General features: G+C 39.9%; 1 protein-coding gene across 9 annotated transcripts in view; it reads left to right on the top strand.

Annotated features, from left to right (window-relative positions):
* The window catches only part of PCNX2 (pecanex 2), a 155243-nt gene that overhangs the window by 122975 nt on the left and 13030 nt on the right, over positions 1 to 19238 (top strand). For all 9 annotated transcript variants that reach the window (XR_008576269.1, XM_054819343.1, XM_054819345.1 and 6 more), the window contains 3 exons: positions 6198 to 6451; positions 10652 to 10885; positions 13058 to 13161. Coding sequence is in view for 8 of the 9 variants with exons in the window: in XM_054819343.1 (XP_054675318.1) it covers positions 6198 to 6451; positions 10652 to 10885; positions 13058 to 13161 (592 nt within the window). In the remaining variant the exon portion in view is untranslated. The remainder of the gene's footprint in view (positions 1 to 6197; positions 6452 to 10651; positions 10886 to 13057; positions 13162 to 19238) is intronic.

Genomic DNA, 19238 nt, shown 5'->3' with positions numbered 1-19238 from the left:
TGTAATTGTACGTGGTGGAAGGCAGCTGTGACGGCAGGATGGGATCGCTCGTGGGGCTTTCTCTGTGTTAGCTAGCTTATTTCCCACGCAAAATGGTGTATGAACCCAGCCAGTTTAGGGTATAAGCTTTAGGCACTGTAGTGATGTCTAAGAAGTGAGGACAGTTACTCATTTCTTCTGTCTATGTGCATGCTGTATAGTTTTATTACAGTAGAAAGTACATTACCAGCGTAAGGAATATTTATTGGTGTTTGATTTTTTGTGTCTGAAGGCTCTGTAGCACTAGCCAGAATCATTATTTAAAGAGTGGTTGCACCTTTCACTTTTTGCTTTTAGAAATCACTTCTTGCTGCTGGGAAATAAAAGCTCCCACCTTCATGTCTTTCCTGAGACCACACTTGAGGTATGTTCAGTGTACGCACCAGACCATCAAAAGTTATTGATGAATTACAAGGAGTTTAGAAAAAAGCAGCCATTTTTAACACATCTCTTTGGAGAGAAGGTTAAAATCCAAAATTGCATTGTTTGTGGGGAAAAAACAAAGGCTGAGAGACACAATGCTTGGGAATTGGAGGCATGAACAGAAAGGATGCAAAGGGGTTTCTTTAATCTTGGTGATTTAATTGGGAAGAATGGCATGAAACAGGGAAGAGGATACTTTATGTTGAGTGCAGGGAACCTGTGATATACCAGCCTTTCTAGGTGTACAATGATAGTCCAATAGTGGAAGCCAGCTATAAGTTTCAAATAGGCTTAGAGTAGTTTCTGTAACACAGACTAGAATAAATATTTGATGTCTTTTTTTCCCTTTCCTCCCTTCCTCAGTTTTGTGTATGTGTATATATGGGTGCACTGCAGAAGACTTCTGGAAGGAAAGAAAATATCGTTAGATGCACTGCAACTTTTTTATAGAGAAAATGTCTTTGCCAGAAACAAAATGTTGCATCTTGCATTACAATCCTAAAGAGGTGATATGAGAGGTTTTTGTGGTATTTGGTAGTTTAACCAACATCCTTAAAGAATGCTTTCTTCCACCTGGGCTTCCATAATATGTCTCTCTGGACCAAGAAAAGAGAAGGTTTCTGAGGAGAGGGGATGCCTGTTATTAGAGCAACTGATCTGGTTTGAAAACCAGACTGTTTTTCAGGCATACAAGCACCTGAAGCAGCTGAAAACCAAACCACAGTTTTATAACTAACAGCTTTGATGTTTGAGGAATTGATATTGGGTTTTAAGTCCTGAGATATTTCTTTGAAACAACCTGAGACTATCAGAGCCTATAAATTACTGTTCTTAATCCCAATTCCACAAGGAAAACAGCAGGAAGAGCCAAAACTGGTTTCCAGAATGTGTCCAGTTCTGGGGTTCATGAGTTTTTCCATTTGGGAGCTCAGTTCACTCCTTTTTGAAATATTTGTTTTTCTGTGTTTCTAGAACTATATCTAATGCTTGTTTCAGGAGAGGATGGCCTTTCAATGGCTGTAATTATGCTCTTTCTGCTGCTTCTGTGATAACTTGCTGCTTGTTAAACTGCTATCCTGAGCAGAAAAGAAATCTGTTGGGTGAGAAGGAGCCTTGTCCATCAGAAATTGGGAATACTCAGATTTGCAGCAGAGCTTGGTGGAGCAGAGTCAGATATTTCCAGTGTAATGCATTTATTTGCAAAATAGTCACGTGCACGACTTTGCCAAACAAATGGAAAGCAACGAGGCATTTTTGTGGAGTCGTCAGACCTCTGCATGGCCTACCAAAGGAGCTACCCTGGGCTTCAGTCCATCTTCATGGCTTCCATCTCCATATCCAGTTTCATCTCTCAGACATAACACCTAGCTAAATCCCCTAGTCCAAAAGTCGTTGTTGGGGTCAAAGTTTAAAGCTTGAAGTGCCTGGTGCAGGAGAGTGATTTACGATCCTATTAATGTCGGCAGGGTGGGGTTAGTGCATGAGCCCTTTCTATGTACATTTGCACTCTAGTTGCTTATTACATGTCAGCTTGGTGTTTGAGCTATCGCTACCTTCAGCCACAATAATTAGTCCCCATTCTGGATGTGTTGTTAAACTGCAGTGTTTTATGGAAATTAAAACTGCTTCTAGAATATGTGGTTGTATTACGGGTTTTTCTTTTGGGCCCTTCAGAACTGAAAAGTGCTTTTCTTTTCACTCACTGAGTTTTCAAATTGAGTTCAAAAGCACACTTTGATTTCGGCCTTAAATTCTAGAAGGGTGGGTAGTCATTAATTTAGGTGTATTTTACATATTCTCTTGAAGCGAGATTACATTCTTCAGTTTCAATTTTCTTATTTCCATTTAGGTCAGATCACTCTGGCAGAGCACAAGTCAGTCCTCAAATCCTGATGCGTCAGGAAAATAGCAAGAGCTCCAAGTTCTCACCCTGGTTTTCTCCTGAGCTCACATAGATCGACCTTGCTTTGTTCAGCTGGCACATGTTTTTGCATTGATGGATTTTTGGAAACCATCCAGCATTAGATATCTTACAAATGAATCTGTCTCATCTGAACTAGCAGGGGTCACAGTGAATGACTAAGCTTGAGTGACGAGGGAGAGCTTATTTTCTTTCTACTGCAGAAGGAAATGTAAAAAAAAAAAATGTTTTCCCTCATATTTTAAAATGACTAATTACCAGTGAAAACATTTTCCTGTATTTTAATATTTAATGGTAGTACACTTAATTATATTGCAGAACTGAAGTGCAATATGCTCCCTGCTCTTTAGTTTTATGAATAATTCTCTGAGTTGCTTGAACTTGATAAATTTTTGAGAAGCAATATAAAAATTGTCATTTTAATTATCAGTGTATAACATATACACAAAAGTTTAAGGTCGCCCTTCTGTAAAAGATGCACACAAATGCTTAACTTCATTTACTGTGACTTGTCCCTTTTGGCTCAATGCATAAAGCTGAGCATTTAGTCTTAGTCTTTGCAGTACTAGCGTCTAGAGTAATGAAGCAAAAAGGATTGACGTAGGCACTGGTAAAATGAAATTTCTCAGTAACATATAAGTCTGTGGTATTGAAGTCCAGCCAGTGCATTATGGATTAAAGTAAGGCTCAATTAAAGATGAGAGAAAATTACTGGCGGTCTTTCTAGAACTAGGGGGGGAACAGCAAGTACTTGAGCATCAGGCCTGCATTTTGTCTGTGCAGACTTGAGTCCTTTTACTAGATGTTGTTTGGAAACACTAATCAGCAGCGTGACGATAGGCATAGGGATTTGGTGTTTTGTCAGAGCACTGGCCATGGCTCAGATTACACCTTTAAACTGAACAGAGATACCCCAGAGGCTCTGCACATGGTCAAGACACCAGATCCCCAAGGTGATAGTATCCGAGTCCATCAAACAGCTTTTGTTAAACAAGTGCACGTTTGCCAGATGTTGGCAGAGCATAGACCTGATTTCATTCTTTGGAATAAACCTGCAAAATGACGACATGAGCTCCTTTGGTTTCCAGAGCTTTTGTAATAACATGATAGCAGTTAGAATGTCTCTCATTCCCCAAGTTCAACGTTGATTGCGTCCACTGTAGTGTAATTTGAACTTTAGTTGATTAAAATTGCCTAGCAAAGATGACTTGGAGACATTTTTACCTGTCAAATTAGCTGAGAATACAAATAATTGTTCTGGCATCTTCTTCTTCTGTTTGTTAGGCATGTGATGACAGCTTCCCTCAAACATGGAGGGTCTCTTGAATTTACCTATTATTTGCCTTGCCACCCTCTTTAGTCCCTATATTTTACAAAATATATGGCTTAAGAAAACTAATAAGTAGAGAGTCTCCAGTAATAATATTTCGTATTTATTAATAGAGATAATACAGAAAGCACATAGCAACAGTCAGCATTCCATAGGAATGAAATGTGATATTTCTATACCAAAAGAAAAAAAAAATATTTAAGAATAGTATTACATAGACTGAGCAAAGCCATCTTTAATTCCCTTAGTTGTAAGGGGATCAGTGGCAGTTGTTTATTAGGCTTGTGTTTTTCATCATGCTTAAACATTTGGCAATACTTAATTTAGCAGCTGGGACGAAGATATATCTTCTCTTAAATTCAGTTTAATACTGACAGACCTTTAACCTTTCAAAAATAAACATAACAGCAATAGTAACAGCACCAGCATGGAGTAGGTATTTTACTCTCTTCAAGCTATGCACAAAGGAATATGCCTTTCCCTACTTCAGTTTGAGTACAGTGGCTTTTGACTTGGCTTCAGACAAGCATCCACTGACCCAGAGCAGTTGCCACTTTTTTTGCTGTTGAGCAATAAGTGTTAATCCATGTAGAAATCTGTGAAATATGAAGCAGAAGCAGTCCAGTTCATGTCCAGTCCAACTGGAAATGTCAGCTTGGTAGGCTATGTTTTGTACTTTGTGGCAGTCTTGAAAGTAAAGAAAGATGTTTATATTTGGGTTACTTGAAGACATTTAATTATTTGTCATACTGTGTATCCCAGAAGTCCAAGGAGAAATACGTATCAGTGTGTGAACAACACTGGGTACACAGTGTAAGTTTTCACTTATAGAAAACAGAACGGAGAACACTGGAATATACTGGATATTTTCCCCCTGTCTCTTAGGGCTCCAATCCCATTTTTTCTCATGTTTGCTTCAGATCTTTCTATTCATCTCTTTTTCTTGTATGTTTTTGCTTGCTGGATACATTTTAGAAAGTGTACAGGAGAAAAAAAGAAGGTGGTAACCGGTACTTGAACATATTTTGTTATATTCTGAAAAGCTTTTCTTGGCATGGAGAGAGGAATATTCTGGGTGTTACTTCTATCCATACAAACTAAAGGTCATCAGGTTATTGACCAGACAGTTGTGATGGGACCGGGATAGTCAGTCAAGGGCACAGCGACTGTCATGACGTTCCACAGAAAGGCCTTTGGGATGCTGCCTTGCTCCAGGGTCTCTTTCGGGGTGCTGGCAAACTGCGGGGGATTGGAGCTGACACTATATTCTTTCCCAGTCCAGCATTCAGACGATGAACATAGCCAGCTGCTTCTCCCATTTACAGTGACACAACAGAACAGGTCTGTTGGTCCTGGCAGGGGAGGGTTCATAGCTGTTGAACTGCAGCACGCCGTCTGGCACCTTTCTCTCCTATCGAGACCGTTTGGAAGCTGACGGAGCCAGCTCTCTCGTGGGGTGATACTGAACCACTGGTGGAAGGCCATCTGAGACATACATGTAACTTGCATCGCAGGAGACGGCCTTGAAAAGATGGTTTATGTACAAATTCAGTGGAGAGTAAGTTCAGCAACAGCCCACAGAGTAAATTTTAAAAAGATCCATGCATCATAACATATAACTCTCACATTTTGAGAACAGTGGGAGGGAGCACATGGGTGTCCACCTTGGTTTTGATTTGTAGTGCCCTACATGGTGTAGAAACCACATTTTCTTAGATCCAAATCCTGAAGGGCTCAGCTTGACCTTCTAGTGTGCACAGCACAGGCTAGAAATGCAGAGTCTGCAGAGTAGATATATTATTGTTTCTGCATCTGCCTCATGACTTCTTTTTGAGTTAACATCTCTTTTTCAGGAAGATTTACTCTATTTTGATTTAAGGCCTGTGTAATAGCCTAATTAGAAAGCTGTTCTGTTCTCCTGATATACAGCCACTAGTGCTGTTCATTAGAGATGTTTGATCTGAGTAGCTTTTACTGCGGTGGGAGAGAGAACAACCTGTTGGATGTTACTTTTGGAACCTGCTTTCCAAGATAGCTTGCTAAACCCCAGATTTTATAAGTGCTCTGACACAGTGTAAAATCTTTGTTTGCATCCTCTACGTTATTTGAAGAAGCAGACTGAGACTTGGATCAATTTGCTTAACGTGCCTGATGGAGCGAGTCTCTTTAGCGTTGCTTCCTGGTGATTTTTTATTAAGGCAGAAGCTGTGGTCTGTAGCTTGGCTCAGCTCAGAACCAAATGCCTAGAATGTTAGATCGGGCCCTTTTGGCTTTCATAGGTGATAGTAAATAAATAATGTACAGCTCTGTATTTGCTACTGCGCATGGATCAATTGGCACATCTAATTTGTTGCCGTAGCTCTTTCAATTAGATTTTTGCTAAGCGCGTAGAGTCTTCAGTCATACTTTTTCAGCTTGGAAGAAGTCCTTTGTTTCCTCCACCCCCAATAACTGGCAGCATACTCTCTTTTTCTCACTGCCAAGGGACATATTGCCAGCAGAGAGAAGTAGAAGCTATAACAGAAGGAGACGAAGACAATGAAGGCTGCTGCTGTTGTAAACCCGGGCACTTGCCTCACTTGTTATCATGTAACGCAGCCTTTAACCTCCGATGGCTGACGTGGGAAATAACACGAACCCAGTACATCCTGGAAGGATATAGCATCATTGATAACAACGCCGCAACAATGCTGCAAGTGTTCGATCTGCGGAGAATACTTATCAGATACTACATAAAGGTAAACTCTTTGGTAAAGTGGACTATATTCCTGGGCAAGTTTGTCAAAAAGAATGAATACTGGCTGTGTATTAGAGATAGCGTTTGAAGTTTTTTGGCTTTAAATTTATTCATTTGCACTACTAGCAGTCAGACTGACTCATTGTTAGATAGGGATAATTAATTCATATCTCCCTTTGCTACATTTGATTCTGACCACTTAGTACGGAAAATTGGTGATGTGCCTAAGCAGAAACCAAGAAGGTGAGTTAACATCTTCTAGCAGTAAAGTCAGAGGAAGCATTCTTACAAAGCAAAACTTCACTGACAGTTTGTTATTTCTTCTTGACTTGGCCTTTCCTCTGTTTTTTCTGGCAAAAATAAAGATCATCAACAAGGATAAAGTTCTTGGGAAATCTCTGAAGAGCTGTTTCTCAAATACACTTTTTTTAGTAGTGCAAACCCCCTTCTTACCTGCTCTTTTACGTACACACTACAACACATTTGAAGTTGGTTTATGCCATTGATTAAACAGCAATTCATTTACATCACTTCTGTATCTGCACTGTTATGAAGATTACAGTAACCACACGGATATTAGTTTGTCAAAGTAATTGAACCTTGTAGTCCAGCAAGACATCTTCATCCTCTGCCAAAGCCTTTCCAGTCCAGCAAATGAAGAAATCACTGAGCTTTATTGTCTTCTGCTGAAGCAGCACGAACCAAATGCTGCCTCGTGTGCCTTAGGTACTGCCACGACGCCACTCACTAAAGCTCCCAACCATCCCTGACATCTCCTTCCTGCTTACATCTCTGCAATTGTAAAAATCCTGTCAGCCTTAGAGAGAGATCTTTGGTAAATAAATTAATCACTTTTTTTTTTTTGCAAGTGAGCCAATGCAGTGAAAACAAGATCACTGTCTCACAAAGCTGCTTTGATCATGCAGTCGATTACTTTGTAAAATGCAGACTGGGATTTCATAAATAGTTTAACAGGCAGTAGGGCCTGGTAACCAGCCTGCTTTGTTTAATTAACTAATTAGAAACAAAACTGCATGTGAGCACGATTTTTTCATTTTAGAAGTGGGTTTTGTGGCTATAAATGAAATTGTTTTTAAGCAATGTATCTAAACTTAAAAAACCCACCCCTTCTTTAAACTGAAATGAATATGGTTTTGCTTTAAAAGGTAACCTGGATAACCTGAACATAACCTAATGCAAGCTGATACGACTCAGCTTTTGTTGGCAAACGAGACTGAAAAAATTCCCAGTCTAAGCTGCAATCAAATCAGCAGCTTATTAATTTCAAGCAGTGAAGAACTGTGCTTTGTACACTGGAACTTTTTTAGTGCCTTCAAGTCAACTAATACGTAGAGGACTTGTGGGAAGTGTGAGGTTCATCACATGGGAAGTAAAACTTAACTGAAAGGCAGTTTAGTGCTTCTGGTTCTGCCACGTACCTGTAGGTAAAATGGCTTAGACAAGCTTTCATTTGTCCTGTATGATACAGGTGTGGTTAATTGATCCTGTTTTGAGGATTAACTCACCAAAAGAGAGGTAGGTTAAAGGATCTCCACACTACTGTGGTAAGCTGTGGCTCCATCTCCACCTGTGTCCACCACCTATGGCTCTGAAGGTGTGAAAACTGAATCTCTTTTGGCTGGATTTAGTTGAGCCAGTACTGTAACACTGCGTTTACAGATCTTCGTTCTTAGAAAGGTGTCAGTCCTTTAATCTACTTCCCTTCTTAGGGAAGGATCAACAGAAGATAACAAGACGTGTTGGCAGCTTTGATATTAGCCTGGGCTGGGGCTCCCTTCAGCGAAGGCAGGGCACGCTCAGGAGATCCCTTCTTTAGAATGACACTTCCCTAAAGAAGGCTGTATGGAGATTTTCTTCTATTCTTCAAGTTACTAGTTTCTTCCATAAACAGGAGCTTTGATAAGATTTGTTAAAATCCTTAGTACAGCCTTGGAAGGTGAGAAGATTATATTCTATATCAGATCAGCTGTCATCCTCTTTATTTAGTACTTACCTCCAGATAAACAATATCAGAAACGGAGGTGAGAATTCATTCCTTCCGCAGCTCTTTCTTATGAGGGAATCTTCAGCTGTAAAGACCCTGTGCAATTTCACTGTGAACATTTTAAAGCCTTGCCGCTTTCTTTTTAACGGCATAGGAAAGTAATTGCAAGAAGAAGTCTAGTTAATGCAGTATTCAGGGCACATAAATCGCAAATTCAGAAAACACTTAAACTGGAATTTTGGCAGCAACTGCACTTTCATTGCACTGAGTGTTTGGAGTGCTTCTAGTTTATTCTTTGTAGCTTACAATATTGTAAATATTTACCATATTATTTCTGAATTGCCATATAGCTGAGGATGTAGTCATGCACAAAACATATCTAGGAAGAGCTACTAAGAGCAGGATTTAATTAGGTGGCAGAAGTTTTTGCTGTTTCTACATCTGATTGCGAGTCTGATTTTTTCCCCAGCTGAATCTGCTTCTTTGTAAACACAGGTGAGAATAATAAAAAAAACAAATTGTATTTTGAAGACTGATGAAGAAAACATATGCTTTGTTTCAGTTCTGCTGTCCTTCAAGAATAATTACCATATTCGTCTTTAAACAATAAGTTGCACTGAGCATCTTATTCCTAATGTATTTATTTCATTTGCAGTTTCACCAACAGCCTGGAAAGGCCTATATTTCTTCTTATAAAAGGATTTTTATTCTCCACAAATAAAGTGGGTCAGCTCCTGTAGCCTTCTGCATATATTTTGAAATCATTTCCTGGCCAACTACTGTGATATTTTTCCCTTGTGCCTCCTCCATCTCTTCTCAATAAATTCTTATTTAAATGTCTTTCGGTATTCAAGAAGTCTGCATTTGCTGAGTGCTATGTTTTCAGCTCTATTGTTTCTGCATGAATCTTTTTTAAAGAGTGTATTGTTCTCCACATGCCAGGAAATTAAGGGTCCATCCTTAGTCTGTATCTGTCTGACTCGTCTTTTTCCTCTGGAGCTTAATTTTCCTCTTCCTTGTGTATTTTTGTACAGTTTGAAAGATAAACTGTGGAGGGCATCTGAGACTGGTGGTGCTTCTGTCCTTTTTAATCCATCATATTTTCATTTTATACATTTACTTGCTTAATAATATTTCCATTGTATGAGTAATGCAGAACTACATCATCTTCAGTCACGTTCACTTGCCCCTCGTTTGCTTTCAAATCCAATTGTAAATTAATATCTTTTATTAAAACAAAAATTATAATCATAAAACATTATAATGGGACTTTCCAGCTGATGCCACTTTCCTTTGCAGCACTAGAACTTCTCCTTAAATTTCATATTCTTTTGAAAATAAGCTTTAAATTTGGTTCAGATGGATTATTTTTATGGCTTCAGACACAGCGGTTAGAAGAACTTAAACTTAGAAACCCAGGCACAGATGAGAGATACGAGTCTTGCTGTTTTCTAATATTTCTACATTTGGTAAAAGAGCTCCTGCTGAATGCTGCTCCTCCTTCAGTGCTTTAAAAGCAAACTGTTACATCAGTTATCAGCTTCTTAACCTGACATACAAGAAATAATCCATTATTCTTTACTGGCCTCATCGACAAATAACAAAAATAGTGATGCTACTGTATGCAGAGAGAAAAAGGCAATTAAAACAGGGGTTTTCAGACTCGAGTCGTACATATCTGTCACATATCACCTTTGTGGGTAAATCGTGGTGGAACTGTTTGTTGAAGAATTAGGAAAGCTTCATCCCTGGAAAACAGGAAATCAGCTAAGGAAAAAAAGTCGTATTTGGAGCATGTGACCATCTACATTTTCAAAATATGCCTGAACTTTTATTGATATCACCTTCTTGGTGATAGACTCTAGAACCCCAGTAATGTTCAGTAGTTAGTACGTTTGAATGCTGGAACTCTGTATTCTTATCATAGTCTATTGTTTGTATTAATTTTCCTATAAGGCAGAAGGGTATTAAAACTATTACTTCTTTTTCTGTTGTCTGCTATTTAGATAGCAGTTATGATCCTCTTTCTAACTTGAACAGTTTTGTAAAGCAATGATGCCAAGCAGTAAAAAATAGGAAAACTATGTGCCATTATGGGTAGTTAGTGTGGTCCTATTTGATTTATTTTCTTCTGCATAAAATATAGCTGCTTTAATCAGAGATAGAGTGACTAACGTTTGCACATTTTGTCAACAGAGTATAATATACTTCACAGCAAGTTCTCCCAAAATCCTTGACTGGATAAAAGATGAATCCATCCAAAAGATACTGCAGCCTTATGCAAAGTGGCATTATATTGAACGTGACCTTGCAATGTTTAACATTAACATAGACGAAGATTATGTTCCGTGTCTCCAAGGAATAACCAGAGCTAGTTTCTGCAGTGTTTATCTGGACTGGATTCAGTTCTGTGCTAGAAAAAGGACAGAGGTAAGCTTGCTTTTTTTTTTTTCTTTAGGACTACTAGTTTTAATTCTTGGGATAGGAGTTAAATGATGCATGGTTACTCTTTTACTTGCTCAGGGTTAGTACAATAACATTTATTTCATTTAAGCTGTCAGACTTAACATAAAAGGAAAATATTTGTTTTGTGAGATGGAAGAAACATATTTTGGAGACTACTCTTGTGCAAAACCTGAGTTTTAAGCAGGGTTAGTCTTTGAATACAGAACCAATTCCTTACTGTGTGCACTTCCAACACTGTGAATTTCATCATATCTAAAAAGCAGAGATATAATAAGTGTTTGCAGAGGTAATGCTGGAGCAGACTTTGTTCAGGGAATGTCGTCGTTCCTTCAGTGTTGCCACTGTTTGGGTAGGTTTGCCACACCTTGGCGATGTTTGTGTACCCTTTCCAAACACTTGCCTATGTTTGGATACGGTCTTCTAATGGTGGGGAAGTACATAACAATCTCGCTGCTAGTATAGGTCACTTCTGAGAGCTCAGAATTCAAATGTGAACCATGCCACAAAACCGTGTGAGATTACCTCGCAGCTCTAGAAGGTCAAGGGCAGGTTTACAGCTACACATTCACGTGCTTTGAGCCACTAAGATTACTGATGGTCAGCAATCATTTGTCAGAAATGCACTACTCTATTTCCGTCGAATACTCAAAATAGCCCAGAGGGAGAATAGAGTTTCAAACAAGTATATTCCCTGTATTTAATTTTCTGATTATTGCCGATAATGGCAAAAAACGAGAAGTGTATCTTTCCTGGCCACCATGCACTGTTATTTGTGCATTTTTCATTCAGGATCACTGAGCGCTCATCCCGTTTGCTACCACTGACCTTAGCTGGCGTAACATCGCTGGATCTTAATGTTTCTTCTCCACTTCGGTTCCTTCTCGTGTCTCTAACCCTGAATACCATTCCACCAGTTCCTCTGCATATCATTACATTGATACCGTTTTCATTGCATTGTCCTCTGAGCTTCCCCACCATGTCCTCCTACTGGGAATATTTAATCTCTTTTTCTTTCCCATCTCTGCGTCTCAGCTCCCAAGTTCTGACACACAAAGAAGTGCACGGTACAGGGAGAGGCACTGTTAAATGATGCTTTTTCACTTGTTATGTGGCTGAGACTTTCAAATAGAGTAATAGATTTAGGGGTGCCCAATAGACTTGAAACTTATCAGAGTTAGACATAAAAGGGAAAACGAATGCCTGCACTAGTGCACATGCACACGCACATTTGTATATTTTTTACATCTTTGTCTTTTACTTATGTTTTTGTAATTCACCAACTGCATAGAGGTAAAGCTCATGTAGGACACGAGATGTAAAAAAAGCTTTGCTTTACACATAGGCCTGAAAATCAGTGTATTTTGTACAAGGAGCTACATTCTCCATTATAATTGGCTTCAGTTTTAGGTCAAAGCAAGCTGTAAGAAACCACCCGTTGCATGGACAGAAATAACTCTGTATCCACCTGAAGATTCACATTCATGAGGGGTTGTTTCAGTTTTTCATCCTGCTTGATAGCAAGGTTTTCTTTGCAAAAAATTCAGTAAAGAAACTCTCCTGAGCTAGTAAATGTCAATGAAATGTTTTGACTGCTTGTTAAAACGTGAGGTCAGTGTCATCAATGGTATACAATTTTTATATATATATATGTTGTTATTCACTAAAAGTGTGTTCCCCCAAACTTTTCCAGATAGATCTTCTGGAATCTGTGGGGGAGTTTCATATGCACCGTGTCACATGAAAACGGGTTTGGCTGCCTCCAGTTGCAGTGTCTCTCAGCAATAAGGAATCTGCTCTTGTTTAGAATGTCAGATCTGGAAAAACAAACAAACACACACACACACACACACCCAAAGCTCCCCTCCCTTGGGATCTCGCCACCTGAGATTGCAACGTTCTGTTTCTAGCCAGTCGGCACAATAAGCATGCACTTTGCAGAAAGCCTCTGATGGCAATGATCTTCCTCCTCCTTCTGTTTAATTGCAAGGAATGTTGTGTGTAGGTCCAGCTACAAGGAAATTTTATGAACGTTACGATTTATAGTATTGCAGTGCTTGTAAAGGTGGTATTTGCGTCTGGAATAACTCTTAATAATCTTAATAAACTTAATCTGGAATAATTCCTAAAACCTTGTAGCACCTGGACAGTGATGAGGATTCTCCTCTGGTGACGCTTTCCTTTGCCTTGTGTATACTGGGTCGAAGAGCTTTGGGAACTGCGGCTCACAACATGGCCATCAGGTAATTCTTAGGAATCCTTTTTCCTCATTTTCAAGCAGAGACCTGTTTGTCTTCTTTCAGCCATTTATGCTGTTCAAAGTGTTCAGCCTGAGTAATTAATTTTATAGTTAAGGCATTTTATTAATGAAATGTTTACTTTATTAAAGTCTAACTTCTCTCCTAATTTTAGATTTTTATTAGATGTATTTGAACTCCCCATGTTCACATGAGTTTAGTAACAGCAGAGAACATCAGTAACTACGCAGTCTCCTACAGTGACCTTGCTGTATTGGCACAAAACTGTGACTAAAGCTAGCTAGCTCTCTATCAACACGGTCCTTGGAGAGGATTTGTCTTACTAACAAGCAAACAAAGACAGCGTGTGCGATTTTGAACGCATTTTCTGTTATAAGAAAAAACAGTCCTTTAAATATTCATTCTAGCTTTGTTATCTGTTGTTTGTAATGTCTGTTTTTATGTCTTCCTCTTTCAGTCACACAAAATGTTCATGGCCTGCACACCTTATTTCTTGGTGTGCTGCTGCTTTCTGCTCTCTAAAGTGGCTTTTGTCATCTCTCTTCTACTAGTCTTTGCACATTCCCTTCCTGTAGTAGGTTTCTTCTGGGCTGAGTTTCCTCTCCCTTCATTTCTATGCGCTCGAATTAGTGCGATGTTTAGTAAGTCATCAGTATTTGTAAAATTGCCCTATTTTTTTGATGATCCAAATTTTAGAGTTTGGGGACATGACAGAAAAGTTGATATGCATTTGTGATTTTTTTAATTTTTTTTTTGAGACAAGATTAAAGTGAATTTGATCTAGGGCTGCAGTAGATATGTCACAGCGATATTAGAAATGCATCTAAAAATATCACAAAAGCTTCCTAAAACTGTCATCACATAGCATGTACTTTCCACAGGATCTTGAAATCTTCATTACAATGTTTTGGCATTAGTGCAGATATATTAACAATGTCACCTATTTTTATTGGCTTGCACGGTCAGTAGCTAATGGAAAGAGAGAATATTATCAGAGACTTTCTAAAGCTTAACACGGAAAGCATGAATGTTGAAAATAATTATCTGCAAAGTCTTCTGTAAAGATTTTAATAATAATTGCAGGAGTCAGCTATACCATGTCTTTTTAAAATCTGGAAAATTACCAATGAACCAGAGTAGTTTCTCTCTTTTGGTGAGTGGATGTTCCATACTCAAAAGTACTATTCTTGGGGAGAAAAGGTCTGCAGAAGGGGAAAAAAATGCAGTAGTCATATGCACTGCACAGCTCTATCCCTGTTTTTCTGAATCTATTCTGTATAATCCTGTATCTTTAAGTCCTGATTTTCTTTTTATTAAGAAAGTGCCCCAGGGCAGTATTGAATCATTGTATTTTTTTAAATGTATTTTGTGACATAAAAGGAATTAAGTGGAAGCTTCTGTCAATACCTGTTTCAGTGCTACTTCACAAAAGCTTTCCTGAGAAAAGTTTCTCTGTAAAAAACTGTGTCACTTACCCACCTGGTTAAATTACCTTTTTCTGACAGTTGAAATGTATTAAAAGGGTTTTTTTTGGGGGAAAAAAAAAAGGGAATCTTGAGTAGCACAATTCAAGTTATAAATTGCTGCAGCTACAAAACACGACTTTAGCTTGGTGAAATACGTTTCTTCTTGTCTTAAATTATATATTTATTTTCATTGACAAAAAAAAAATTTAGTAGAAATTATTAACTAAGGAACAAGGTGGGTACACTACCCCCTGACATGAAGATCTTTATCAACAAAACCCCCCAAATACATTCGCTTCAGCACAGAGGGCAGATCTTACTCTATTTAGTGGGTTTACTGCTTCACACAGATCTTCACAACTTATTTAAACACAAAGCAGCAGCCAGTCAGCGAGACTCCAATAGGAATACAATTATATGGCATGCCAGGGGGAAGGAGACATTGTCCAACACGTGCAACACTGCTGGGGCCAGAAGGAGATGTTCCCCAGGATTAACTTTAGGTGCTGAAGGCAGGTGTCCCTCCCCTCTCTCTGTGTTTGACAAAGACACAGCAGCTCTTGTGGAAGGTAATTTCAAGCTGAAGTGCTGGTTCTCGCCCCCGGTTCTCAGGCTGTTGCAAGTCTGCAGTCAGTCAGATGGGAGAGAAGTACTTGAGGTCCTCAGAAGCTGGAGGGATCGTTTCTTAGGTGATGCTTCGCAGCCCTTTCCCTTGAAAAGGTGTCGTGATATTTTGGGGACCTTTTGGAGCCCACTGGCTGCTGAAGAGGGGTTTAGTTTGCTGCAGAGATGGTGTCAGAACAGGCAATCCCACAGCCGGCTGTGTGCACGAGGGGCACGTACTGCGTGCACGTCTGTTGGGAGCCGGCTCACTTTGGAAGAGATCAAGGCTCCTGACATGTGCCCTGTCACACTCGAGTGCTGGACTACAAAAACTGAGATTATTTAGATTACTTTGATAAGCACTGAGAAATGTCCTTGAACTTCATCTCAGGACTTTCTATTAATTCTGGGAGTGCAGCATCTTGTGTACAACAATGCTAGAGGTTTCCTGATGAGTTTGAGATGTAATGGCCAGACAGGCATTGTAGTCTTCTCCTCCTCACGCTTATTTCTATGAAGTGTTTCAGAAGTGTCCAACGTGAGCAAAGTAGCCAAGGATGTCTGCTCTGTGGTCCGTGTTTTGTTCTTAGGGGTAACTGTGCAGGTAGTAGGAAACTTCCTCTGGACTAAGTCTAGCCCTTGCTGTGTCTTGAGGAGTGACAGTCATCCAGCTGCTGTGCAGAAATAGCAATGCAAAGGTAGTGTTACCCTGAGCTGTGCACTACAGAATTGAGATTCAAGTTTACATTGTGTATGTAAACTATCAATTTGTACTCATTTACACATGATTTTATCTAATCTATTAATCAGTAAATGTCACTGTGTAAACCAAGATTTTAAATGCTCTTATATAATGTATGTAAATAATTATTCAGTGTACCTGTTCATGTAAATGTCAGCAGAAACCCAACATTAGCACCAGATTACACAATAAATGCATTCATTAAGAAGGCAGAATATTGCTATGCAAATCACTTGCTCTTTTAAACTGTCATTAGGAGGCATCCTGCACAAAATGCAACTTGAAGAATGGCATGACATTACCATTCATTTATTCAAATACGAGTGATATGTTTAGGTGTGTATTTGTAAAAAATTACTTAATAATCCTATTCAGTCACTAGACCTACTAGTAAATGCATGTTTAGTATAGGTTTCAAATTTGGAAAAATATACAGATCTCTTAATAAAGCATCTCTCATCGGATACTTCCAACACTACCAAGCCTGGATGCTGAGGTCCCCTGGGCTCCCTCTGGGCGTTACCACTCAGTGTAGACAAAGGGTCGCTCCAAGGAACGCCTCTGCCCGGAGGAACGGCTGCTCACACTGAAGCCCAGGGAAGCAGCTGGCCCCACTTGCCCCTTCCCTCCTGGGCACCACGTTGCATTGCCCAGTGTCTGAGGGGAAGGAGATGGAGGGCACGGGACATGGTGCCACAATGCTGCATCGCTCGTGGGAGTTCAAGCAGACAGTGCAGCCTCTGTGGCGGAGCAGAAGCAGGGGAGAAAAGTTTGACTCTCAGCTTACAACCACTGTTATCTAAAATACCAAATTTAGAAAATATTTCATTCAGGTGAGCTATGACATTTAGGTCATTACCAGCTCACAGGCATGCGTGTTTCTTTATTCTTTAAATAAATCTACAGTTCACATTGGGAAAGGTCTATAAATGGTAGAGAGGGGATGGGTTTTGGGTGTGCAAAATACACACAGATTATTTTCACTAGCTCATTAGTCTTCATCTGTACTGTTTTCAGGCTTGCATCAAATGCTTTTAGTTTCAGCTGTTGGAGTAACGTAAGGCATGCAGTAGGAGGGAGTATTTACTTTGGCTGTGTTGCCCTCCCTCTGGTGTTTGAGGTGCTACTTAATCCCCTCCTTTCTGCACATTCGAGGGGCCGATGGTTCCCATACACCTACTAGTCTTGTTCTAAAATAGCTTGCAGTTGTGACAGCAGCTTTTTGGGTTCTTAGCTCAGAGGGTTAGAAATGTTGCCAGAAATAGTAGTTATGTCTTTTTCTGGTTAATGTCATTTCTTTGCCATGTGAATTCACCTTAACCAGTTTTTAAAATATTTTGAACGAGCCTGTAACTACAGCAGATTACTAATGGAGGTACGCTAAAACTGGGCCAAGAAAGCAGCAACAACTTCGAGTTAGGCCTGAGATCAAAGCTGTTGGCTTTACAGCTTCCTTATAATCTCATTAGTCTTGAGGAGAGAGCATAACAATGGTAAGAATAACAACAGCTGTCTCTTATGTGGATTAAGGGCTGCGTGTTACAGAAGTAATGGCTTGAGATAGTGTCACATTATAGGCAGAATGTACCCAAAAGCCTCATTACGATTGGCAGGAGAATAAAAGACGTCTATGGTTTTGTGAATGCAGCAATCTCCTCCAGACCTCTCTGGTGGAAAATACGATATATAAAATAATTGACTCTCAGCCTCTCACAACTACTGCCACCACGGCTTTGTTCATTGTAGCCGTCATATTTGTTCTTAAAAATGCAGGTTAGAGAACTTATTATGCAGAGGGATGAGAAATGGATGAGTCTTCACTAACTGAGCGCAGCGAGAGCTGTATGTGTTTCCCTCCGCTCCCTCTGCTGATGCTCAGCTGCAGTTTGCATAGCTGTCCTAGCCCTGGCCTTGCTTTCAGCAGGTACTGCTGGTCACAGCAGCCTGTTTAGCATGTGCTGATGCCTGTAAGGCACTTTGATGTGAATGCAAAGTCTTTGTCTGCTCTGGTGTTCAGATTTGGCTCTGAGAGCCTCTAACGATGTAAAAACCAGTTCTCTCTCCTGCCTACTCCTCCCTTCGTCCTGGCCAGCTTTTCAGAGCAAATACAGGGGGTGTTACGTGGGAAAAAACTATACTACAGATCATCATTAGGTGCAGAGTTCGGGGTAGGTTTTTTCAGTTTCATCCTGGGAAGACTATTCCCATACAGAAGTGTTTTTTCCAGGCAAGGATTCAGCTGTGTATGCTGGATGTTGTCTAGTGGGTGGGCCAGTGAAAGGACCTTTTCTGATTTCTAGCCTTTTCAAAGGTGATGATAGTCACATCTTTCACCACACTGGCTGCACCCACCTTTCCCCCCCCCCCCCAACTGGTTTATTCTAGGGCTTTCCTTGCTATTAAGGAGGATTTGGGTATATCATCATTTTCTAAACTGTGGAGATGATTGATTGAAAGTCAGTGGGGATCAGGACCCGCTCCTTGAAGACACATAAGTCCCATTGAAATCAGTGCTTGAATGTTTTGAAGATCTGAGTGTAAGTGCCTGTCTCACCCAGGCGTGTTTTAATACGTAACTTAGTACTAATAAATGCAAATCAGTTAAGAATTCACAAGAGGTTCCCCTTACTCTTCATGCTCCCAGCAGCGACAGCAGCCCTGCCTTCCTGGCTGGCCTTGGTCCCACTGATTAGTTGATTTGTATTACACGGTGCTTTCGCGGAGAAAATCGGTATCCAGCTGTTTTCCTGGTAACCACAATTCTATCCTTCTATTTCAATTTCTAAAACATGCTACCCACCAAGGGCAAAATTAAAATGTGTCTAAACTGAAGATAGGCCAAGCAGTCTCCCAGTCTCTCTTTTCCCTCTCTCGGAGAAGAGAAAAAAAATATTTTTTTTTTCTTTTCCTAAAATAATTAAGAAAGCTCAATTATATGGAAAGATGACGCGTTCTCTGGAGAAAGCCTGGGTGGTAATGAAAACCGCTAACATCTTAATGCAGCTTCTCCTCAGAGCTTTTACAATCTGAAAAAATCAACTGTTGTAAGAGTGAGTAAAATCTTGGCAGGTAGATGAAACCATGTCCTGTGGGTTTGCGAGAGATGCCTGTTCTTAACAGATGGTTCTGTTTTCCTCAATTTCGCAGTCCGTTCTTCAGAGCAGCATTAGGATGGCAGGCCCGCTATTTAAGCCTTACACAAGTGGCTGTGGTGTCACTGTGGGAAGCTCGTGATTCGGGGTGCAGTTTTG

This window comes from Grus americana, chromosome 3 (assembly GCF_028858705.1).
Source record: "Grus americana isolate bGruAme1 chromosome 3, bGruAme1.mat, whole genome shotgun sequence".
NCBI lineage: Eukaryota > Metazoa > Chordata > Aves > Gruiformes > Gruidae > Grus > Grus americana.
This window is presented reverse-complemented; position numbering and strand designations above follow the sequence as displayed.